The following is a 25,799-nucleotide window of genomic DNA, read 5'->3' as shown; positions in this document are numbered from 1 at the left end:
AGGCTCTTCACTCATGATCAAAATGTAAATGGAATCGAAGCAGCCCCTCCAGAACACAAATGCAATTAAAAGCGCCGTAGCCTCCCCTGGATGTGGGCCAGCAGCTGTTGGTGGGATAGAGGACAGGATAGATGGTCTTGGCCAGACGTCTGAGTGGAGCGAGGTGACCGCTGGCAGCCTGGCAGCCTGCTGCTTGCTGTATGAGGGTGCAGATTGCACGTGGACATGTGCTCCGCTTTCCTCTCTGTGTGCTACGCTTGTCACTGGGGATGATGAAGCACCCTGACACTCCCCTTGCTCTCTCTCTCCCTCTGTCCCTCTCCATCTTTAGCTTCCTCTCTCATCCTTTCTCTAACCCTCCTCTCCCCATGGCCAGTGTAATGGTAGTGTTGAAATGTAGGGAGGGAGCATCTCGGCTGTCTCCGGAGGAGAGTGCCTGTTTATTAAATGGAGTCAGGGGAATTCAAGGACTGTGAGACAGTGGAAGAGGCTGGGACTGTGCTCTCTTACGATAACTCCTTCTACCTGCCTACCATATGTCTGAATCCCCCTGGCAGGCAGGCAGAGGAAGATGCACAATCGCCAACAACACATCCTGTCACTACTACACTGCACCTCTCACTCCAGCACCAAGCCACCTTCTTCACTGGAACCAGGAGACATTATCCTCTGTAATAATAAACTATGACCTGGAATGACATGATAAAATGTGTAAATTGCCCTAAAAATTCACTCAGAATATCCCTGATGCAGCCTCGTTCTTAATTCAGCACTGCTCTGCCTAGTGGTTTCATTTGGCATCTGGACTCATTTTGAGAGAGAGGGAGAGGGAGAGAGGGTTATAGATTAAAGAAGAGAGGGATAGAGATAGGGAGATGGAGAGGGGGGGGAGAATGAAGAAGAGAGAGAGTTGGCCAGCACTGTAAGCTGAGAGAGAAACTGTGTTATCCCTGTTCAACGGCGGTCAGAAGGCAGGAGAGCCAGGCGCTGAAGATGCAACCCATTTCACCTTGCCTGCCGTTTGAGTTCACATTCCCCGTGCAAGCTGCTCAAGAAACCATGAATTATCCATTTGACGCATTATTAAAGTATTTACTCACTCTAATACATAATGGAGAGTAATGATGACAGTGGGATAATAAATAATAGGCCATGCTTGCAGAGGAGGCTTATAATATTCATTATAGATAATGTTATAGATCCATCCTGTTCTGAGGCCATCGTTTTAAGTGATATCATTGGTATGCATATTGAATAATTGTTTCATGCTCTATACTTTATGCTCCTTGTCTGTGGTATCACTGCATCCATATTGTCTTCCTTCATAGCATTATATATGAAGAGCAGTACTGCATTAGATATCAAATATATCTCACTACACATGTGAGAAACGGCAGAATAACATATCAGAGAGAGATGGCCAGGAACTCTCCCCTCTCTCTCTCTCTCTCTCTCTCTCTCTCTCTCTCTCTCTCTCTCTCCTCTCTCTTCTCTCCCTCTCTTCTCTCTCCCTCTCTCCTCTCTCCTCTCTCTCTCTGGTGTTGCAGTGGCCTGATTAGCACTATATCTGCAGAGAAGCAGACTAGTCTAAATATAGCCAATAAAAACAGAGAACCAGCCTCACCATCTAGCCTGGCACTGATGGAGAAGGGGGAGGCCGTGCAGACTGGACCCTAAAGTGGGCCTACCTGCTGGGGGATCATGTTTTTGTTTCATGCCTCTGGCGGGCAGCTAGCTAGCTTGGCACTTAGACAGAGAGGACCGTGACTGTTCTGTGCTGCTGTGTCTGGCCTTGATTAGACCCTCCTAATGACGTGCCTCAGTGCTGCCGGCAGGGGGCTGGAAGCCCACACTCACACACAGACACTAGAACACTAGAACAGGCTCCCTACTGCTAGGCTGCTGGGTTGGGGACACAGGCTCATCTCAGGCCATCCTCCTTGTGAAGGACACTTCTCCCTCTAGTTCACTATGACAATAAGTAGCACTTTAATCAGTAAGGTAAAATGGACTCCACACCCAGGGAACAATGAGATTACGTAAAGGACTCTCACATCGGGTGCAGAAGCCTCTTGATTGATTCAACATGGTCCTTATAAACTACTGGGATGTGCATCAAATCGTGCCCTTCAGTCGAGAACAAACACTTGGTTAATCAGACACTTAGAGGCGACTTGGTAATGGTTCCGAGAGAGTAAACAACAAAAAGAAAAAGGAGAACAAACTTTGCAGCTAGCCGTCCCAGGGCTGCAGAGAGCAAGGAGAGGATAGCAGGCAGCCTGTCTATCTGGGATTTGTAATACATGACCAGGAAGCAGAAGATGTCCATCATCGCTCTGTCCTCAGTAAAGCACGATTATATTTTGGGTTCTGATGGGGTACAACAGTTGAACTAAGCTTGTGTCATTTACTGTATAAGTAATATTATTCAAAAATCAATGGGTAAATATAATTAATTTATAAGTCCAAAAATAGATAGCAATTGCAGATTGCCCTTTTAAAGCTGGCTTAATGGCTCAATGCCCCTTCCAGAGACGTTGCCTGGGGCAGTTTCCCCACTCTGTCCTCTGGCTGATGATTGCTCGGACATCTGTTGGCTGTTGGTTTGTTTGTTAATTCAAATCAAGTCAAAGAAGGAAAGAGAAATATTTGCATTGTGATATAAACAGAACAAAATCCCAATTTTGAGGCTGTTTGGACAGGTCTTTATCAATAACACCTCACAATACAGTGCAGAGCGTTCGATTTTGCTGCTGGGGGGCAAGAAAAGCTCGGATAAAAACATGCCATTTTCAAGGGATTGTTATATAAATGTTAAAACTATTTGTTTTTAATATCATCACATCTTGAAGAACATATTCAGAACTACACAATTCCAATTATACAGGAAGTAATTGCATTCTTTTCCCAATTAGTAAATATCAATTGATCATGTATTTTCAGATACGTGAGCATAGTCTATCCATTTGGCATGTTCTGTGGCTAGTAGCTAGCTAAGAAAACAACGTGTCATTTAGACTGCTTCATCAGAGATGAGACTTTTAGAAAGAGCTTGACATCGGCAAGTCCTCATCCTGGTAAAGTTGTCAGTCGTACTACTGTAATCACCATTGGTAAGAAAATCAAACCATATTTGGATGTAGCTTTCTAGTTTATCCCTTGAAAGTTAGCTTGTTAACTATCGATATTGACGTGATCTGCTATTAGCTAGCTAGCCGATTTGACATGGTTCATCAATCAATATAGCCCATGTCTGTCAGCAGCAACAGTGACTAAAGACTCTTACATTTTTTGGGGAAAGGTGATCATGTTCGCTAACTTCGCTAGGTAGGCCTACATTGGCTGGAGAAAAAGTACATTAGGTCTACTTACCACTATGTTTAGCCAACTGTACAAAGTTTCTACAGGTAGTTTGCAAAGTAAACATTATCAGCTAACAGTACATTGGCAAGTGCGGCCTTCTGCTGCTTGACAGGCAGAGCCCAAAAAGGATGGGAAATGAACCTAAACCACTCATACTTGTCAGGTACAGTTCATATATCAATCAAATATCCCATTAATGGTGGCCAATATTGAGATATACAGTGCACATCGAAAAGGATTAAGACCCCTTGACTTTTCCACATTTTGTTAGGTTACAGCCTTATTCTAAAAATGCTTCAATTATTTTTTCATCAAGGATTTCTCTGTACTTTTCTCCATTCATCTATGCCTCAATCCTGCCCAGTCTCACAGTCCCTGCCGCTGAAAAACACCCCCACAGCATGATCCTGCTACCATCATGCTTCACCGTAGGGATGGTGCCAGGTTTTCTCCAGAAGATGACGCTTGGCATTCAGGCCAACGAGTTGAATCTTGGTTTCATCAGACCAGAGTATCTTGTTTCTTATGGTCTGAGAGTCTTTAGATGCCTTTTTGGCAAACTCCAAGCAGGCTGTCATGTGCCATTTACTGAGGAGTGTCTTTAATCTGGCCACACTGCCATAAAGGCCTGATTGGTGGAGTGCTGCAGAGAGTGTTGCCCTTCTGGAAGGTTCTCCCATCTCCACAGAGGAACTCTAGAGCATTGTCAGAGTGACCATCGGGTTCTTGGTCACCTCCCTGACCAAGGCCCTTCTCCCCGATTGCTCAGTTTGGCCGGGCGGCCAGCTCTAGGAAGAGTATTGGTGGTTCCAAACTTCTTCCATTTAAGAATGATGGAGGCCACTGTGTTCTTATGGACCTTCAATGCTGCAGAAATGTTTTGGTGACCTTCCCTAGACCTTCCTCGACTTTCCTCGACACAATCCTGTCTCGGAGCTCTATGGACAATTCCTTTGACCTAATGGCTTGGTTTTTGCTCTGACATGCACTGTCAACTGTGGGACCTCATATAGACAGGCGTGTGCCTTTACAAATCATGTCCAATCATTTGAATCTCCCACAGGTGGACTCCAATCAAGTTGTAGAAACATCTCAAGGATGATCAATGGAAACAAGATGCACCTGAACTCAATTTTGAGTCTCATAGCAAAGGGTCTGAATATTTATGTAAATGTGATATTTCAGTTTTTTATTTTTTAATAAAAATGATTTCCTCACTTATCTGAAAATGCATGATCAATTGATGTTTACTGATCATGAAAAGAATACAACCTTCCCACAACTGTCTTGGAATGGTGCAGTATAGTTGCTTGGCTTTGGAACATTTGCAGCACATTTAATTAATAACTCTCTCTATCCTCTATTTTGTAAAGTGTGTTCTATCTAATTGACCACACCTGGTGTTAAGGAGTGCTTGTTTCCATTGAAATGGCGTCTGTTTAAAAAGACAAAATTTGACAGCTTTGTCTGCATAAAAACATGGCATGTTAACTCCATCCTGGTGGCACAGTGGACTAATTCCATGGATAGAAAATAGAAGACCATAGTTTTGAATCTCACTGATGCCATGTCACAAAAAAAGAAGAGTTTTTTTCATGATAAATGCCTAAGGACATTCATTTCCATATATCCTCTCTGTGCTTTTGGAGTTTGGAGTTCAACAATGTTTTATTAAAAGTCTTATTGAAACATTCAGTGGAAGTTATTAAAAAAACTCAACATAACCTATAATTTCCACACTCAGAGAAATAAAACCTCCCAGAGTAAGACCTCCATGCAACCTAAAAATAAACCTTTCCAGAACAGGCTACATTTTCACTTTCATTCTCAGAAAGTAAAAAAAAAAAACTTCAATTTTACCGGTCAAGAAACATATAGCTTCGTTCCCAGAACCAATGGGAAACCCAAAACGTATGTTCCCACAACTTCCAAGTAACCAAATGTGCTAGCAGTGTTTATTGTAGTGTTAAATACTGGCTGTGGTCTGTGTGAAGTTGTATTGCTTGTTTTTAACGACTTCACACAGCGGGCGGATGCTGTTTGGTCTTGATTTGCAATTCAAAGATCCACTACTGTTTCCAAACACAGTTGTTAGACTATTAGACCGTGTGCAAAGTTAAGGGTTGTAACTTTTGGCTATCCAACTAAGTTTGTTATTCCTCAAGGATACTCTGTGGTGTACTGGAGTCAGAGAGCAATAAAGTATATTCTGCCCGAGCTAGCCTCCCAGATAAAAAAGAACATCTTTGTGAATAGAAAAGTAGGGTATATTGATCTTGTTAACCTTTTTTTCTATGTTTAGATTGGTTCTAAATGCCTCACCCATAAAGCTATGACTATTCCAAAGGTTAGTTCAGATGTGTGTGTGTGTGTGTGTGTGTGTGTGTGTGTGTGTGTGTGTGTGTGTGTGTGTGTGTGTGTGTGTGTGTGTGTGTGTGTGTGTGTGTGTGTGTTTGACGTTGCCTGGACATCAGAAGAGCTAGTACAGCATCAGAATAAAACAAGCTTGCTGAGAGCCATTGAGTCATTAAAAAGTCAAGCTGAAGATGAAAGATTGGTATGCAGAGGGATTTTGGATAGAGACTCAGGGACAAGTTATAGACATCCTCTGTTGTACATTATAAGCCATTAGGCCAGTTTTGTCACGAAAGAGTGTCTCTGCAGCAACAGGTATGGGTATGACAATAGTTTGGCATTTGGATGGTTTATTTAGTCCCTCACTACATTTCAGCTTTATGTCTTACATATTTATTGTTCTGAGGCAGGCGGGCATGTAGCAATGGGTTGAGAACAGCGTGAGGTAGTGTTTTGCACAGTGTCTATCTAATTGCCTGACCAACAGTAGCTACAGTAAGGCCTCGTTCTAACCAGATACAGTACTCTGTCTCCACACTAGGCTTTGTTCTAACTAGATGCTCTGTCTCCACACTAGGCCTTGTTCTAACCAGCTAATCTGTCATTGTTCTAACCATGTACTTTGTGTCTCCATACTAGGACCCATTCTACCCAGCTACCCAGCTAGCACATAACATTCTGAGAACCATATGTTTCTTAGAGCGTGGTTGTCCTTTGGTTGTTTTGCATGCAACCTTCCCATAATTTTTCCTACAGGTGTCCTCATGGTTATATTTAAAGCAATGGTCTCAAGTTTTTCAGAGAACGTTAAGAAACAACATTCTTCTGTGGGAATTTCAGTACTTCATCAGAACATTTTCTATAGATTTATGCCATTTACTGGCCCCAAAAAAGGGGTTAAATATGGGTAGAATAATGAAAATAATTTCCTGATCTCTCAGAGATTGGACAGACACTTCAAAACAAACTTTATTTAGATAATTATTTTGACAATCTGTTTTGCCGTGTATGAATATGTTATTCAATGTGTTTCTATGGGCTAATAGCAGTAAGGTCAAATTCAATGATTAATCAAATCATTTGTAAATACATATTTTTTTATATCTACAGGGGCCTTTTTACAGGGGCATTTTAACACTGCATTGTTCTTAGCCCTGGGCTAGACTAGCTTTTCCTGTGTTCACACAAGTATTTGTTAACCCTGGGTTAAGGATTCACCGTTGTATTCCAAAGCCCTGGGCAAACGGACAAACACAACATGCGACAAACATTCTATCCCTGACACGCGACCAATGTTACAAGCAAGCACATTGTTTCTTCTTGCTTCTAGCCTAGCATTTTATTTCCAACAGTGATGGTTTGTATAAACCTCGGGAAACAATGCTTCACTTTTAAAATTCAATCTCGCCCTTGTACAGAAAATGCTGTGCATGAACGAGACATTTATGATCCAGGTGAAAACATACAACAATAGTATTATCATGGATATATCCAATTGAATGTCAATAGAAGCTATGAAAAAAGACAAAAAATGAGGGTTTGCTGCCCTTCCAGCTGTAGAGTTTGTAGCTTTAGTTGGCTAAGTGAGAAGACATTAGACAGCCTGCATAGCAACCATTTTTGTTAGGCATAGCAACCAATCTTTTTGTACAGATGAAAGTTTTAGTTTTTGTCCTCAGATGGAAGAAATAGTATGAATTTATTTATCAAAACTCATTTACAGGCATCACGAGTACATGTCAATTAAGTGACAGTACAGATTTTGTGATTGGACAGTGAGCTATCTAGGTATTGTTCTTGACCTCGTTTCACACGGGCTATTTTGGCACTGTGTTTCTGGGGCTAACCCCGAAAAGTCGGTGCTAACCCTCCTCCGGAGCAGGGCCCACTAGCTCTGAGCTAAGGTTGGTGCTATCCCACTTTAGAATGTGTAAATGCGAATACGTGCTTAGCTCTGGGCTAAGGAGGCTCTTAGCCCTGTGCTAATGTGCAGTGTTAACGCGCCTAAATAACTGTGTAAGAATGGTATTTAAAAACATCTACATTCCATTCTCAGCATCAACAAAACTCTCTCTATCCTCTATCATGTTAAGTTTGTTCAGGTGTGTTGGCCGCGTCAACTAACTGGCCACACCTGATCTCAATGAGTGTCCGTTTCCTTTGAAATAGAGTCTGTTTGAATAGTCTAAAATGAACAGTTTTGTAAATTCTTATTGGAACATGTTCAGAACGTTATGTAATCACCGTAAATTAACCTTTAATTTCTGTTCTCATAAAGTTAATAAATCCTTGCAGGAAATCTCTCAGGGAACCACAGAAGAATGTTCTCAGACACTCCCTGCAACCTAAAAAAGTACATTCCCAGAAGAGACCAAATTTTCACTTCCGTTCTCAGAATGTTTCAAAAACATTCTGTTTTAACCATCAGGTAACTTATGGCTTTGTTACCAGAACCAATAGGAAACCAAAAACTTACATTCCCACAACTTCCAAGAAACCAAATGTGCTAGCTGGGTAACTAGATCTTTTGCACACCAATATCTCTACCTGTACATAACCATCTGATCATTTATCACTCCAGTGTTAATCTGCATAATTGTAATTATTTGCCTACCTTCTCATGCCTTTTGCAGACAATGTATATATAGACTCCCCTTTTTTCTACTGTGTTATTGACTTGTTAATTGTTTACTCCATGTGTAACTCTGTGTTGTCTGTTCACACTGCTATGCCTTATCTTGGCCAGGTCGCAGTTGCAAATGAGAACTTGTTCTCAACTAGCCTACCTGGTTAAATAAAGGTGAAATAAAAAAAAAAATTAAAAAATGAAATAGATACTCCGTGTCGCCACACGAGGCTTCGTTCTACCTAGACACTCTCCACACTAGGCCTTGTTCTAACTAGACACCATGTCTCCAGAGCTCTGCTCCACTCTTCAAACCAGAACCCAGAGCTCTTAACCTCGGAAGCCCTGGGGAGGGAAGGCCCCACACGTCCCCTTCATCCCTCCCTCCTGCAGCTAGGAGAGGCCAGAGTGAGACCGTCATATATCATCTAGTCAATCATCCAGAGATATGCCCTTCACTTTAAACAAGTCTGAGAGCATGTCTGCCATAGTCTCTCTGCCATTTGTTCTGCAGAATTTGGGGTCAGAACAGTTTGTGTTGAGCTGGACTGAGCTTCAGAGAGTCTTAAGACACTTCCTGCCAGTCTCTCTGCCATCTTTTCTGCTCAGGACACGTTTGAAAGGAGGCAAAGTTCTGTTCCAGCAATTAACAGTCAGAGTAAGTAATGGTGTCACCTTGGTCCAGTTGTCTGCCCCTGGTCCAGGCAGTGGGGGTAAGTTTTTGACGGTGTGTGAATTTCCCACAGGTGCATGCGTCTTTGCCTGGCAGTGAAAACTATCTGCAAAGGTGTCATAGCCTACAGCGCTGCAGATTCCTTTGGCCACAGGCATCAATTAGTGTTGCTGGAAAGGAGTGTGTGAGACATTTACAGAGACAATTACAGCGAGCGTATGTGCAAAGGGCACAGTGTCTCCTGTTGGTGTCAAGGTAAAGCACTTTCAAACAAGCTTTTAAAACAGACAACACATTTAAAACAGATTTAAAACAGACAACACAAACATTGTGCAGATTTACATCATCCCTACATCAGCACCACTGTCGTTTGTTCTTCACACACCATTTTCTTCTAAGTCCTAACCAAAGACCAACGCCTTTAGCAAAATACCCCAAATACTGCTCTGCACTGCACCACAATTCTTAAAAAGGCTATATGTCATTTTAACTCCCTCTACAACACTTCTTTACCTAATAATTGATTCAAGTAAAAGAAAGAACATTGAAAATAGTTGATGCACTTTACAGATGGCATCCTTTTGCCTTTTTGGATGAATGCAAGACCAACATGCAAGACCAAAATGGCAGCTTTGCTGTTCGTTCATCACTCTGCGGGACTGAGCTCCCAAGAAATCTCTCATTGATCTTACCAACATGGTATGATAAGTAGAAAGATGAGGCTGTAATTTACATCGCAATTGAGAAAAGAGATAGCATTGCTGCTTACATCAAGGCTTGTTAAGGAACGCTTTAATTAATTGGGGGATGTGGGCACTTCACTGAATGCATAATGCTCCTTGAGTTGAGCATGCAGGACAAGTCAACAACCCAAACTAACCTGCAGTTCATGACCACGTCCGGATTTACCTGATTAGCACGGCTACGGATGCAGATGGAGATAGTTTTTGATTGTTGATCGGGTAACTCACATTTATGTCACCACTGCATTGTCCCCTCACACACAAATGAACCTGCTTTCCCTATGGTCCATGGCAGATGGGAAAAGACAGAGTTATGCTATTTTTGTATAGTCAACCATGGCACACACAAGTGAGGTTGAGACGAAATGGATGGGTGGATATGGATTTGGTGCGCTGTAAAATTGAATGTAAAGTATGCATGTAAAGGCATAAAAAAGTATATCTGGTCTCAATACTTGAATAGCTCTACTTAACATGAAAAACAATCATGCTTTTGCAGTTTCAAATATGTGAGTACATTCATAAAGACCTCAGTTTTGTCCACATCAACAGTGAGATTATTTTTGTCTACTAAATCCTGTATCAGGAGGGCAGCGACTGCTGTGAATACCCAGTGTGGATGCAGGAATGACTGGTGCTTAATAGTCAGGCCCAGTTTTTATTGTCATGCATCTGCCACTGACTCACATCCATAGAACTGTAGACTGAAACATGCTGACCCTCCTTCCTGGTCCCAGGCATGGTTCTGGGAGTAACTGCTGCCTGTAGCTAGAGATAAGCTCCCCTCTCTCTCTCTCTCTCTCTCTCTCTCTCTCACACACACACACACACACACACACACACACACACACACACACACACACACACACACACACACACACACACACACACACACACACACACACACACACACACACACACACACACACACACACACACACACACATATCCTCTTGTCCTTTCTCTGTATTTCACAGTTTTCTGCAACATGTATACTGTCTGCACACTTGCAGACTCGTTCAGTAGCTACTGTAGGTTGCAGGAGATCTGATGCTGTGCCATTGTCCCCCTGTAGCCTGCTCTTTGTTTTTTGTGCCGATACAAACCGAACCCCGAACAACAACAGGTCAACACAAAAAATGACGTTGGGCAATGCACTTCATCACCCTGGACTTTCTGCTCTGCCAACAGTAACAGCTGATTCTGGGGGTTATACTGTATGTATTCAACCCGTGACCTTAATTAGCACAGTGGAGATCTCCATTGCACCACTGTGGCCCGCCCCAACCCCCATCCCTCCTTCCTTTATTTCATCCCACGTCAACTGCAGCAGCTCTCAGCCAAACAAGGACAGCTAGACTTTAAATGCTCTGCCAATGAGTCATGTAGTTTGCCTTTTGGCAAGTGGCAAGAACACACAGAATGAATAATCAAGTGAAAGCTCTGGGTCAGGGGCTTAGATTTATGTGACGGGGGAGAAGCTTTAGCTCTGTGAAGGGTTATTGTAGTCATGATACTCCTATACTCCATCCATCCCTCACCCTCGCCACAGTCTGCTTCTACATCCATCCATATCCCTCTCTACTTCCACTGTATTGATTAAACACTCAGGCAATCTAATGCCACGGATGGATATTTGAAATGTAAGAACATGATCAGTGATAGGACAGGAAGAATGGGAAACAGTTGGCGCGCTAAAAAAATTACTGTACCTCCGCTTTACTTGCTGACCCGGCTGCAAAGTGAGCTACTTATTATTTGTTCCCAAAATCAGAACACTTGAAGTCGTTCTTGCAATGTCTCCATCAGCTATCTATATCATTTCCACTGAATAATGTCTGCACCAGAACCAAGAGCAAGGCAAGGGAGACGTGAGTCATAGTTGAAATGAGGACAGTGGAGCTGCTTATCTTGTCAGCCTCTGTAACTTGACATATAAAAAGGGATGTCACTTCAGCAGGGGGTGTGTGTGCACCCCCTAGAGATCCTGCATAAACTCTGCCATGCCACCTGGAAGTAAGCTCAACTCACCCTAGACTATTAACAACACAGAGACAATATAACTAAATATTCACTTCCAGCCTGCAGGTGTAAGAGTGTAGGCAGAGAGGGACTTGGTATGAAAGCTGTGCTCGTGGCCCTGTTGTGGGTTGGGGTGAGTCTAGGTTCAATGAAGGTGGAGGTTAGCAGGTGACTGTTAGAGGGTGACTGAGTACACACGCAACCCGAATGCCCTTTCATACCCTCACCACCACTGTCAAATGACAAAAATATTAATCATCAAAACAGTTTGTTGACACATCCTTTCCCCACTGTCTGCTCTTACCTGTGTCCCTGAATAATTAATCTGTCCCCTCGTCTGTCTGTGCATCTTTCATCTCCGTCCCCACCGCCCGCCTGGTCGCCTGCCTGCCCGCCCGCAGCTGACGCCTGCATCTGAACACTATTGACAATGACAGTGGTGGCAGTCATCCATGCGGAGCCAGGTGGCAGGCGGAGTGTGACTGCTACCACAAGGTTACAGCAGCACATAAATAGTCTGAGAGAGAGGGGGCTTGGATCCCTCTCTCTGGGTGGAAGGAAATGTCTGGCTGAAGTTCCAGGCCCATGCTCCTGCAATCAGTCACCAATTGTACACCTATCTCTATCAACTGATCTGAGGTGGGTTTCTCAAAACCTGTGTGCACTAAGATCATTGTTCATCCATTGCCTACAATGGACTTCAGATGATTGTAGTGCTTCAGAGGTTTTGGGGAACTCACCCCTGCCTTCTAAGACCCTATTTAGATGACATATGTACACAGGCTACTCAGGAACAGAAATTAGGTAATGAATGACATTTTAGTCTGGGGATTCTGGGAATAATACTGCCTTCATAACCAACTGTGATAAATAACAGTTGTGAAGTCGTAATTACAAGTTGGGTGTATTCACATGCTTGAACTGGGAAATGCCGTCAAACACGGAGGTCATTGAAAGGCTTGTGATTGTTTGATATTTTTTGCCCATAAAAAGCTGCTTTCACTTTCTAAATCAATAGGAAGATGAACGGAATCAACTTTGCATGAACAATTTGTATTTTGTTCTTACTATCAACAAAAACTGCTGGAGATGCTGCCATGCTTGTTGTCTTACTGACAGATGACGTCGGAGGTTACTAATCATCACCAGTTGGAGGGGTGTTCAAGTGTATTTTTCCCAATCGTATGCTGGTATTTACAAATTTCCCGGAATGTTGTGAACGCTGCGTTATCTTGTTCATAGACATTATAGGAAGGTACAACAGTATTGTTGGCCTACTGAAATGTTACTGAAATATTGTAGCATAGTGGACCATATGGTGCTGTCAGGAGGGTGTGAAGTATTAAGATTCAGGTGCAAAATGGTGGTATACAGTCAGGTCTATAATTATTGGCACCCGTTGGTAAAGATGAGCAAAAAAATACATGTACATGCTCAAACATTTTTTGTTTTATTCAAAAAGGGACCAATGGAGTTAAGGTCGACGGCATCATGAACTCTACCAAGTACCAGGACATTTTAGCCAAAAACCTGGTTGCCTCTGCCAGGAGGCTGACACTTGGCCACAAGTGGATCTTCCAGCAAGACAATAACCCCAAGCATTAATCAAAATTACAAAGAAATGGTTAATTGACCACAAAATCAACATTTTGACCACAAAATCAACATTTTGCTCTCTTCCATTCAAACCACTGATTATCAATAGGGTTCAAGTCTACTTGAAACCCTTGAAACCCATTGAAACCCATTGAAACCCATTGAAAATCAGTGGTTTGAATTGAAGAGATCAGCCCATAAGAACAGATGAAGGATATCAAATATCTGGAAAGATTCTGTATGGAGTAATGGTCTCAGGTCCCTCCCAATGTATTATCCAATCTCATAAAACATTTTAGAAAAAGGCTCAGTGTCCTTGTCCTCGCAAGGGGGAGGCTGCTAGAGTATTGAAAAAAGGGGAGGCAATATATTTTTTTTATTGCTTCTGAAACAAAATAATTGTATCTGAGCAAAAATATAAAATAATAGAATTCCCAAATGTTTTGGAGCGTACAATACATACAGCCCAGTATTTGTATTATTTATTTTATACAGTCTTTTTGGCTCATCTTTAACAAGGGTGACAATAATTATGAAGCACCTGTAGATGAGGCAGAAAAAAAATCTAAGCCTTGATGAAACATTGAGTATGGCCTTACTAATGGTAATTAGCCCATAGAAAAGCTTTAAACATCACATTCATACATGATATTTAGTGGGGGGGGGGGGGACATTTTGTACTGGGGAGGATGGGATGGGGAGTTGGCGGTGTTGTGTTTTTCTTCTTCACATACAAACGTTATTAGTACAAACTCCAGTGTGATCAATATGATCATTTCTCTGTTTGTAGTTCTTACTTTTTTTATTCTTTAAAGTGTCAGCCTACCTGAACCCCCCCCCCCCCCCCCCCCCAACAAAAAAATAACAAAGCAAACAAAAATATGTGAGTATGATTTAAAGTATCTGTCCTATATCTGAGAGACATAAAAAAGCTCAAGATTTGTGTATATTTTTTTTATAGTGTAATGACCCATACTCCTATGACGTGGAAATGCCCTATCCAATTCATCCATTTTTTGGAGTGAGTGCATGTTCGTAAGGGGCTCACCTTCTGATGGTGGGGTCACATTCGTTTGTAGCCGGACACTACAGACAGAAGTTGGCACATCGGCAGTACCAACTTCAGATGTGTCCCGTGAAGCTTGTGGGGGTCATATAGCAAAACGGAGAATACCATCACGTTTGTGAGAGTCTTAACTTTCAAGCCCAAACTGTTCGGACTCTGCAAACGATTTTATGAGAAGACCGATTTTCTTGATGTCTCCTGGTCTGACAAACACCGCTGTAGCTCTGCCATCTTCCACCACAGAAGCAGAAGGCCGACATCGGTGGATATGGTGGATCGAGAAGCAGCCCATGCAAAAAAAGATATCTCTATCTTAAACCGATGGATTTTGATGGGAATATCGATTTCCACGCGGACATCAAATCTAGGGGGTTGAAAATGAGCACCTGAACATGTTAAAAGCCCTAAACAGGTATTTTATCAATTAGCAATTCCCTTAACAATGAATACTTCTCAATAGTTGTCATATTAATGACCAATACATAATACATTACAACATATCAGGACATATCACATAATCATTAACGAATAGCCTATAGATGTTAGGAAAACCTGCTGTATACAGTATGTGGATGTGATTGTGACTGTGGGCACCTGCAGGATAATTGCTGCTGGATAATACCTTCTGGTATTAGTTCTATCCAGAGTACTTGGAACGTCAAACTCTGACGTCACTCTATTAAAGTTGGAATTTAAAATGGTTAAGGTAAGGGTTAAGGTTAGTTTAGGTTAGGTTAGGTTAGGTTAGTTTAGTTTAGGGTTAGGATTAAGGTTAGGATTAGGGCAACAGGTTGGCGACACAATGTAAGTTAACTTCTAAAATATATTTTACAACCTCTTCTCGTGTGTGATATTCTGTATAACAACAGCGATGCATATTAGTCTACAAAGGTTTTAGTAAAAGGACTATGCTTGAAAACACGTGCACATTTTGCAATCTGAGTTTGGCGCCAAATCAGAGGATATGAATGGAGTGGAATGTCTCACTTAAAGAGCACTCTGGTGTGAATCATCAAAAACCCGGTCAGATAGGCCAATAGCCAGAATTGATCAAATGAATCGAATGCCTGATTGAAAGGTTTTTAAAGGTTTGAGGTCGCAGATGCTTGGTTGCCTGCTGTTAAAGCTTTTGATAGGACGTTGGGCTTCTCAGAACAATCACATTATGGGCTCATTCTAAACTGGGTCGATTCATGTTACCCAATCATAGCAAAGCAGTTATTAATATTTTGGCCAAAACCACGTGAGGTTTTGTAGGTTCCTCAGTGTGTCACAACGAACCATAATGTAATAGGGATCTAGCTGCCCTGAGCGTTTCCCTGGTACAGCCGACGGAGAGAAAAATTGGTCTCTTGACAAGTAGGTCACCTACTGTATTAATTTGGGTTGCTATTCATACTTTCAGACACATTCATAACCTACATGTCTCCAATTTCTTCTTTGGTATTTGTGCCCCTTCAGTGCAGTGACATTCAACCTTGCAGACATTTCACTGGAAGTCCAAAGAAAATGGTTTTGTCAGCGTGAGTACAGTATGCTCAGAGACCATCAAGTAATGTAGCTATTCTATTCCGGGGGCTTGCTTGTGCACTTCAATGGATGCCATTTTTTCACACCATTAACTACAGCCCACTGGTTTTATTCACAGCTCAAAGATAGGCCAAAAACAATCCTAAAAACGCCCACAAGCACAATTGCTAAAATTGATATAAGCTGTTTCAACCGGTCTGTCACCAGCCTGTACAGCAGGAGGAACCATTCTCTCTCTCTCTCTCTCTCTCTCTCTCTCTCTCTCTCTCTCTCTCTCTTGCTCTCTCCCTCCCCTCTCTCTCTCTCTCTCTCTCTCTCTCTCTCTCTCTCTCTTGCTCTCTCCCTCCCCTCTCTCTCTCTCTCTCACTCTCTCTTGCACTCTCCCTCCCCTCTCTCTCCTGTATCCTCCCCTGGAGGAAGGGGAAGGGTTGCAGCTTCACATTATGTGCGAACATGCATAGCAAGCCCCCTCAATCCTCTACCTCATGTAATGGTATCTAGTCACAGATAGCTGGCGTTGTAGAAAAGATATGTGGCTTACCAGGTTGATTTGATAAGGGCCAATTTTGTACCTCGCCTGGGCTCTAACCAGGAACTTTCATTATCATCTATGCTGAGTGCAAGGTCCACAGAGAAGGAGAGTTCAAAGGGCCTGCTAATCCACTGGGTTTTACAGGCATGCTGGGCTGGTCAACACACTGGCCCTGCATCTTAAAGTAGCTGTAGCTCCACAGCGGTGCTTGGTAAAAGAGGCTCAGGGGAAAGGTATGCCAGCCTGGTGCAGTTTTCTTTTCTCTCTCCTCTCCACAGCTCCCTCTCAAGGTTAGAAGCCACTAAAGCTTTAACTCTTTATGTCCCACTGCTAAGGTGTCTCTCTGTTTTACTATAGGAGCGTTATGGGACATTCTGAGGCGGAACTGGCCAGGCTACTGGTCAATGAGGTCATCCGAAGATCACGTCCGGGTCACGTGACACTGACTGAGGAACACAGGTATGGAGATGGGGGGGCGGGGGGGGGGCCCTGTCGTGTTGTTCATGTGTAGAATTTAAGGAACTTTGCTGGAGGCATAATATCAGCAAGTTTAATTGGAGAATTTAATTTCAGCACACAAAGGAGGTCAGACAAGGTGGAACAAATTGACATAGGATTGCTTCACTTCTGTTTTATCTCTGGTTGTACATGACGCTTTAGGAAACCCTTTGGCCCAGTTGTGGCAGGTTTAGTGATCCTATCAACTCTCAGAGGTGACGGTAAGCCTTCAGCATAGCCCAGTGAACTCCATGTGCTTGCAGGGCAGCTGGTGAGCGTTTCCCCAGCCCCTCAGCTTGGCCAAATCCTGCCCTTAATCTTCAGTAAATTGCCTCGCTAGTCGCTACCAGCATGCTGGGCTGGGGCACCCTCACTGGAGAGGCCACGGTAAACTGGGCAGTCAACCTAGGAAACTGGCAGGGAAATGAAAACAGTTGCTTTCTGGGAAACGGTCCACCAGGGCACAGAGACTGATTGTAATTTGTGATAAGTGGGCTCCGGTAAACTAAAGGAAACCAGCATCACCACCTGCAGCGCTAACACATGATTAGTTTGTGGCCACAGGGGCATCTTTTTAACACATACACTGTAGATTTAAAAAAAAAAAAAAATCACCAAGACCCTTCCAATTACGGCACCTGTTCTCACACTGAACATGTTTTTTTCAGACCTGAGAGGTTGGGTTGGTGCACCAATTTGCAATTGTCATAATTGTGCTGCTAGGCAATGAGTGTCACTGTGACTGCACACCTAGTGTCCACCCTTTGACACTACAACTGTCAGGTGGCCTCGTCCCTGCCACGGGGCACTGTCGGCAGGGGAACAGAGAGCAAACAGAGGAGAGGATAAACGTCCACTGCAGAAACAGCAGCCTTTGATTTGGATTTAGGGCTTCCTGTGGCTACCTCTGTGTTCTGACCAGATTTGAGCGGTGCTGAGCTCTGTGGCGGTTCGCCTAGTGTGCCGACTCCCTTGTCGTCCACCACCGTGGTGCTGGTGCCCATTCCAGACTGGATCAGGACGGAGGCCCAGTGGCTCTCTGACTGATCTTCAGCCAGCTGTTTATATTTTGTATTCCTCCCACCGCATCACACGGGGCCCAAACAATGCACCGTTTATAGAATGCCACAAACATAAAAGTGCTGCTTTCTGCTTTCTAATCAGGTTATTTACATGGCATTTTCCTTTGTCCATTTTCATTTGTGGAATGTTCCCTTGATTGTTGCTAGATTGAATCCCAAGCTGACAAGGTAAAAATCATTCTTTCCCTGAACAAGGCAGTTAACGTAGGCGGTCATTGTAAATAAGAATGGGTTCTTAACTGATTTGCCTGATTTGCCAGATCAGTGATTGGGCAGCCAGACTCCGAGTTCTAAGAAATGGTGCATATTGTACTCTGTCAGTGATAATTGCTCTAGGTATTTCTTTCTTCCCTCCTCTCATTAGCTACCTTAATTCTTGCTACTGGTTTTCATGGCCGCCCTATTTGCATTTTCCTCTCACTGAGCATGGAAATCTTCCATCCTCTGCTCTTCGTATGATTCTACATAATGACTAGGTCCACATAATAACAGTTCCCTATTCTCTTTTGGTTCCATATAAAGACGTGCCTACCACTCGTCTCTTTCTGTTTTGCAGCGTGCCTGCTCTTCCCCTCCACTCTCCAATTTTTCTGTTCTTACCGCCTCATTTAATGCTTTCAATTTACCAGTCTTATATCTCTCTAATACCCAATATGGATGTTTTCTTACATTTGCTATTCCTCAGCTATTTTAAATAGCTTTTCTTCATTTGGATTCAGTTTTAACAAAAAAATATATTTCATGCTGTGATTTTCATTTGGTTCCATTTTTGGCTGTCAGAGATTGTAAGGGTAATGTTGACATGATACCCCGAATTAAAACATTCTTCTACAGCTGCTATTGCTGTTGATGTGTGGAGAGTATATTATCAGTGTATTTCATTTTGGAGTCTTCATTTAGATTCTGTTTTATTCTTTCTGTGAAATTGCATAATGGGATTCACAAATGTGACACAATTGAATGGTAATGCTGGAAACATCATATCTTGAAGCGCGGCGAGTATATAGCTGCTGTAATACGTTTCTGTATGTAAATAAGATCAATGGCATCTCTCTATGTGATTGCGCTGCCTTCTAATCTGGCAGTTGTTATGATGACATCTTCTCTACGGCTTGGTTTAGTTTTATGTATGGTATGTAACGTTGTTTGTATCATGCCTCCATCTCCTCTCCTGTCTTCACACCTCCAGCACAGACCAATGGCTGAAATGACATGAGACAAGGCTGTGGGTCTAGCTACACTATAATTGCCAGTTTTAGATCCCCTTCCAAAAACACTATTTTGGCTCTGCCATGGTGGCCCTACTTTAACCCCCTTCTCCTAAACTCTGTGAAGGCATGGGGCGACGTTACGATAGCCTCCCCTGCTGTGGCCATGGAGCATGTCTGAGATAACCCACATACTGAATGCAGGTCTGGGCCCAGGGCCACGTACTGTCCTGGTCCTGTATGACCAGGGTTCAGGCCTGGCTGTGGAGACAGCCATTTATGAGCTGTTGATACAGTATGTGGACTGACGGGAGCTCTGCTTGTCTTTAACCCTGAGAGCTCTGAAATCAGCCCAGCTCCCTACGGACCTCTAGAGATAATCCTATATTTATCTCTGCTGCCACCGGATCGCCATACGCCATCAGGCTTCTCCAAACACCATCCTCCAACATGGAGTGATGATCCACCACCCAGTCAGTCCAGTTCAGTTCACATTCACTCACCACGTTACCCTGACTCCCGTTATTGAGTTATTTATTTGTTTTTCTTAACAGAGCCAGTAATTCATCATTTATTTATGTGACAGATGTTATCTATTATGTTATTCATTTCATGTGGCCAAGAATGAGAGATTTTCCGGAACATTAGGCAGCCATGCATCTGCCGGTACATTGAGCACTAATGCATTTTTTCACCTTTTTAACGTTTTGCTATTAATACAGTCCACAATGGAATAAATTAGCAACTTACTAAATATTGATACTACTGCCACTACTGCTGTTGTGGCTAACACAATCTCTTGCTATCAATTTCAATATTTCTATTTGTGTTCCCTTCAGAACGGATGATACATCGGCTGCTATATTGAATCCTTTTTGGGGCTCTGAAATGAGAAACGTAATACTGTATATGTTGGTGCTGGCAGAGCTAGACAGAGGTAGCTAGTGTTTTTGTTTATAAATAGCTCCAGCCAGCATTATTCCACTTGCAGGAGTCCCATAATCATCAATCACTAGAGCACCGGTGGGGTTTTTTGGACTCAGAGGGAAGCGTGAGCTGTGAGTGAGCGGTGTGGAGCGATGTGAGCCGTGCCCTTGCACCTCTCCCCATGTGAGTACATAAAGGAGGAAGTGGGCAAAAGACTGGGGGAGTCAGGGGAAGGTGGTGGTGATGGAGTGAGTTATGACCCCTCGCCCTCCCACCCTCCCCTTGGTCTGGTCGGACTCTATCCTCCCCTGGGTCTCCAGGGCACTGGGCGTGCCCCCAGCCCCCAGCCCCCCACTCCTGGCCCCCTGATCAGAGGGAGGTTGGGAGGCAGGTAATAACAGATAGGGTGGGGTTGGAGTGGGGATGTGTCAGAGAGCCACTATTTACTCAGAGAGAGAGAGAGAGAGATATGGAGAGGGAGAGAGAGTGAAAGGAGGGAGAGAGGGAGAGGGGGGAGGACGTCCTCTGGACGAGGGGCAAGATAGCAAGGGGCAAGGGGGCAAGATAGCTTTGCATTTACACATGTGTGTGCACATTGCACACACAGGTACATACACATGGACACCCACAAAATACACACACACATACACACACACATACACACACATCAATCCTGCATTCTAATATCAATGAACTTTTCAAAAGTACAGTAGACATTCCATAAAGACCCACACGCTGTCACACACTATATGATCCACACACATATTCTTCCTGTTTGTTCATCCCTTTTTGATGCAGACACACACTCTGATCTTTTCATCGCGTTACCATGGCAGTTGTGAAAATACAGTAGATATCCAGCTGATAACAAAATGGTTACGTAACTAGTGCAGTGCCAAGTCCTGTGTCTTACCTAAGCACACCTCTTCTCTCCCCTGTGTTTCTGTTTCAGCCCAGATTCCTGGCTCTGCCCTGCTTCTTCTACAGCCACTATTTAAAGAAGGTTTCATAGGACGCTGAATACATCTGAACGGCACTTATCGTTGTGTACACGATGATATCGGAATTAGCCCTCGAATGCCAAAAGGAAGATGGTATTTCTAATTACAGAAGCAGAAACCGATGTTCTCCTGCCACCTGCACCAAAGCCAAAGTGATGTCATCTTCAAATCCTAATTAAAAGCATCTCTATTCCGTGTAATGCATTCTATACACTTCATTCAATGCAATCCTCTCAAGGAGTAACTCCCCCATCTACCTTACTCCTCCAGCCCCCCACCCCCCCCCCCCCACCCCCCCCCCCCCCCCACCACCACCCCCGGAACCTTGTCCCCAGTAAGGTGAGACAGTGGCGCATGCTGCCCGCTATAGTGCCTCACCTCCCGGAGTTCCTTGGCCACATCCTTGAGCTCTTTGAGAATGCCGTCCAGCTGGTTGATCACCATCTTCATGTGGCTGCGGATGCGTTCTCTGGGGGTCTGGCTGGGGGTCTCAGAGGTGTCCCGGGCCGGAGCTCTGCTGAGGGACATCCTTCACAGGGCGACTTGGGGCCAGGGGCCGGCGGGCTGAGGGCAGGGGCGGGGGGGAGCCGATTCGGGGTCCATGTCTCTGGCCGCGAGGAGCCTCAGTGCTACTGATCCGAACAGGGGCCCCGGCCACGCAGGGAGACCTCAACATCTTAAAAGCCCCTGGACAGCCAAAAGACCTTGCCTGGCCTGAGCGCTCAACCCCCTGGCGTTACCCTCCGCCATCCATGGCTCCAGGATGGATTGTACCAAAAATTAAGCCAAAAGAAACATGAAAAAACTCAAGTTAGATCCACGGAACAGGAGGATGATGAAAAGAACAGGAGCTAAGATGGTGTGTGTGAAAACACCTTATATAATAGTGTTGAGCTAGAGAGCCTACTCATCTCATGTGTCAGTGTGTACGTTTGCATCGGTCTCTGAGGAGGATATTTATTTAGATCGTCTGTCAGAGGAAGTTGCTATTTTCCCCTCCCACTCACCTTCCTTTACAATCTTATTTAGCTGATACGATGCAGTGACTTGGTGTCAGCCAGGTTACTGTAAAAGAGTGCATCCCAGGTTGTCAAGCTGAACAAGGGGTTCATGTTCAGCCTCCCCTGTAGATCAGAATATCCAAGCAAAGAAAAATAGAACCCCCAGCAGTTGCTCATTTTTTTGAATGATCTTGGTCTACATTATTGGTAGGCAGTAGGGACAAGCTTTGGATTCTAAATATACTCCCTCAGTTTGGCATCTGTCTTTTTTAGGGAGCGAGGAGAACAAATCCTTTTGAAAACAATAGATATTCCTCCTGTGTCCTCCGCTGTGCAGTGTTCCCTTTCTCTTAGAAGTGACGGTAGAATAAACTAATCTTGAAGGAATAAAGAAATAGCCCACATCAAAAGCAACTTCTGCACCCATCCATTTTATGTTCAGATGATGCCCGACATGTGTTGTTCATTTCTCGTCAAAGAGAGGAGTAAGGAAGGTAGGAGGAGGGGTGAGAGTCTCTCTCTCTGTGTGTGTGTGTGTGTGTGTGTGTGTGTGTGTGTGTGTGTGTATGTGTGTGTGTGTGTGTGTGTGTGTGTGTGTGTGTGTGTGTGTGTGTGTGAAGAATGTCCAATCTTTTGTTCAGTGTTCAGTGGCAGGGCTTAGTCCAGGTGGCAAGAATGAGGATAAACGGACATCTTAGCGAGTAAAATGTGACTAATGAATATAACGTGCAGGGGAAGAATGACAAACCAACATGGTGATGAACCAGAGGAGGTGAAAGAGAAGGAGGAAGAGGAGGGTCCTTCCCCTGGCATTAGGGTGACTTGCGTGTCCTTCGTGCCCATGCAGTGTCCCAAATCCTGCCCTTTCAGATCCGACTGTTGGTCCACTCTGGTCTGCAGGGGTGTGCCCAGAAACCAGACACCAGAGAAGATAGGAAGAGACGATTCACTTCTCTCTTTCACTCCCTGAGTTGTTGCTAAGGGAATCCAGCAGTCTGCCTGGTTGTGCTGCTGATTGATTCGTTATATTTCCTCCTTCTTTGTATCTGTGCATTTCTCCTTTGGTGAACAGTTTTCAAAAAGGCAGAAAGCCCATCTCCATCCAGCAGTAAGAGGTAAATCCCAGTAGCGCGTCCCCAGGGACAGCCGGAGCCCAGGCACAGGCAGGGGGACGAGACACACACGGAATCCAGGCTGATGCTACTGCCAGAGGGCAAGCTGGCCAATCACACATGACACCTGGAGAGACGAGAAGGAAAGCAGTTGTTTTTTTCTTCCTCTCTCTCTTTTCTCCTCTCTAGGCTCAGCAGCACTGCAAATAGAATACAACAGCAATAGAGCAAGGAAGAGAGGGAGAGAGGGAGGGAGAGAGGGAGAGAGAGGGAGGGAGAGAGAGGGAGGGAGAGAGGGAGAGAGGGGGAGGGAGAGAGGGAGAGAGAGGGAGGGAGAGAGGGAGAGAGGGAGAGAGAGGGAGGGAGAGAGGGAGAGAGGGGGAGGGAGAGAGGGAGAGAGAGGGAGGGAGAGAGGGAGAGAGGGAGGGAGAGAGAGGGAGGGAGAGAGGGAGAGAGGGGGAGGGAGAGAGGGAGAGAGGGGGAGGGAGAGAGGGAGAGAGGGAGAGAGAGGGAGGGAGAGAGGGAGAGAGGGAGAGAGAGGGAGGGAGAGAGGGAGAGAGGGGGAGGGAGAGAGAGGGAGGGAGAGAGGGAGAGAGGGGGAGGGAGAGAGGGAGAGAGAGGGAGGGAGAGAGGGAGAGAGGGAGGGAGAGAGAGGGAGGGAGAGAGGGAGAGAGGGGGAGGGAGAGAGGGAGAGAGAGGGAGGGAGAGAGGGAGAGAGGGAGGGAGAGAGAGGGAGGGAGAGAGGGAGAGAGGGGGAGGGAGAGAGGGAGAGAGGGGGAGGGAGAGAGGGAGAGAGGGGGAGGGAGAGAGGGAGAGAGAGGGAGGGAGAGAGGGAGAGAGGGAGAGAGAGGGAGGGAGAGAGGGAGAGAGGGGGAGGGAGAGAGGGAGAGAGAGGGAGGGAGAGAGGGAGAGAGGGAGGGAGAGAGAGGGAGGGAGAGAGGGAGAGAGGGGGAGGGAGAGAGGGAGAGAGGGGGAGGGAGAGAGGGAGAGAGGGAGAGAGAGGGAGGGAGAGAGGGAGAGAGGGAGAGAGAGGGAGGGAGAGAGTGAGAGAGGGGGAGGGAGAGAGGGAGAGAGAGGGAGGGAGAGAGGGAGAGAGGGGGAGGGAGAGAGGGAGAGAGAGGGAGGGAGAGAGGGAGAGAGGGAGAGAGAGGGAGGGAGAGAGGGAGAGAGGGGGAGGGAGAGAGGGAGAGAGAGGGAGGGAGAGAGGGAGAGAGGGAGGCAGGGAGATAGACAGGAATTAACTGCGGTGCTGGAATTTGACCATTTTTTTAGCTGCTGTGAAAATGCACATCTAGTCTCAGCAGGACTCTCCCACCTTCCTCTTATTAACACCAAAACACAGACACACACACACACACTTACCTTCTCTCTACATCAGCAGCTTTAGCTGTGTCCAGGGCTTACAGTCTATGCTCCTCTGTGATACTGACTGATTAAATGCACAGGAGGATCATCCAAGCCACACACATCCTGCTAGTTCTCTTGCAGTCTCAATCTCTCTATCAAAACACACACTGACACCCTCCTCTCTTTCAGCCACACACTCACATGCTCGCACACACACATATTATACTCCCCGACTTGTTCTCTTTGCATCTACCTCTCTCCCTACATCACTTACTGTCTTCCTAGAGAAAGCAGCTCCAGTCAGAGGGCGAAGAATTCATTCAGTGCCGTGGCTCAATGGAAGGAATGAAGGAGAGCATGTGGAGGATGGAGATGTGGAGGAGGAGGCGGGATGGAGGAGGAGGCAGGATGGAGGGGGAGGCAGGAGGAGGCAGAAGTGGAGGTGGGCGGAACGGCCCTGACAGCAGCACTCTTAGACACCAGAGAGAGGAGGCGGCTGAAGAATAGGGACCAGCAGCAGAGTATAGATCCGGCTGCTGCTGCTGCTGATGATGCTGAGGCTGAAGCTGTTGCTGCTGTAGATGCTGATGCTACCGTTGCTCTAGTGACGATGCTGTGGAAAAGAAGAAGCCACTCGCCATCCTCATCAACCCTGCCAGCGTCAGGAAACAGCAGAAAGAGCTACTGCGTACAGAGCTGTGGAGAGGATCTGTATCAGTCAGAGCCCTCTGGAGGCTGCTCCTGACGCCAATATGTCTCTCTCTCTCTCTCTCTCTCTCTCTCTCTCTCTCTCTCTCTCTCTCTCTCTCTCTCTCTCTCTCTGTCTGTCTCACTCTCTCTCCGTCCCGTCTCTCTGCCCCTGCGCCCTGAAGTGTCCTCGCTGACTGCCGGATGAAGGCAGGCTGATGCCAGGGTTTATCGTGAGGCTCAGGCTCCTGCCAGCACAACTTGCTTTGCTTCTCCGCTCTGACTGTGTGGAGGAAGGAGGGGCCTGGCGTTTTAAAGGCACAGCACTAGCTAGGTAGCTACAGTCTCCTCTGCCTGGATCCTCTCTCCCCTCTCTCTTTACCCTCTATGTATCGCTCTAACTCTCTTTTCTCAGGATGGACTCTTCCTC

The 25,799-nt window shown here is 45.1% G+C and overlaps 1 protein-coding gene across 2 annotated transcripts in view; it reads right to left on the bottom strand.

Annotated features, from left to right (window-relative positions):
- The window catches only part of LOC110506450 (inhibitory synaptic factor 1-like), a 48,707-nt gene extending 22,947 nt beyond the window's left edge, over positions 1-25,760 (bottom strand). The window contains exons 1-3 of one of the 2 annotated variants that reach the window (XM_036963882.1): positions 24,957-25,760; positions 22,230-23,535; positions 21,601-21,978 (exon numbers count right to left, since the gene is read on the bottom strand). In XM_036963882.1, the coding sequence (XP_036819777.1) occupies positions 21,601-21,750 (150 nt within the window). In that variant the 5' untranslated portion in view covers positions 21,751-21,978; positions 22,230-23,535; positions 24,957-25,760. Of the gene's footprint in view, positions 1-21,600; positions 23,536-24,956 lie in introns of both variants that reach the window. The other variant, XM_036963881.1, reaches the window with a different exon arrangement.
- Positions 25,761-25,799: the final 39 nt, after the last annotated feature.

Source organism: Oncorhynchus mykiss, chromosome 26, assembly GCF_013265735.2.
Source record: "Oncorhynchus mykiss isolate Arlee chromosome 26, USDA_OmykA_1.1, whole genome shotgun sequence".
Taxonomy (NCBI): Eukaryota; Metazoa; Chordata; class Actinopteri; order Salmoniformes; family Salmonidae; genus Oncorhynchus; species Oncorhynchus mykiss.
This window is presented reverse-complemented; position numbering and strand designations above follow the sequence as displayed.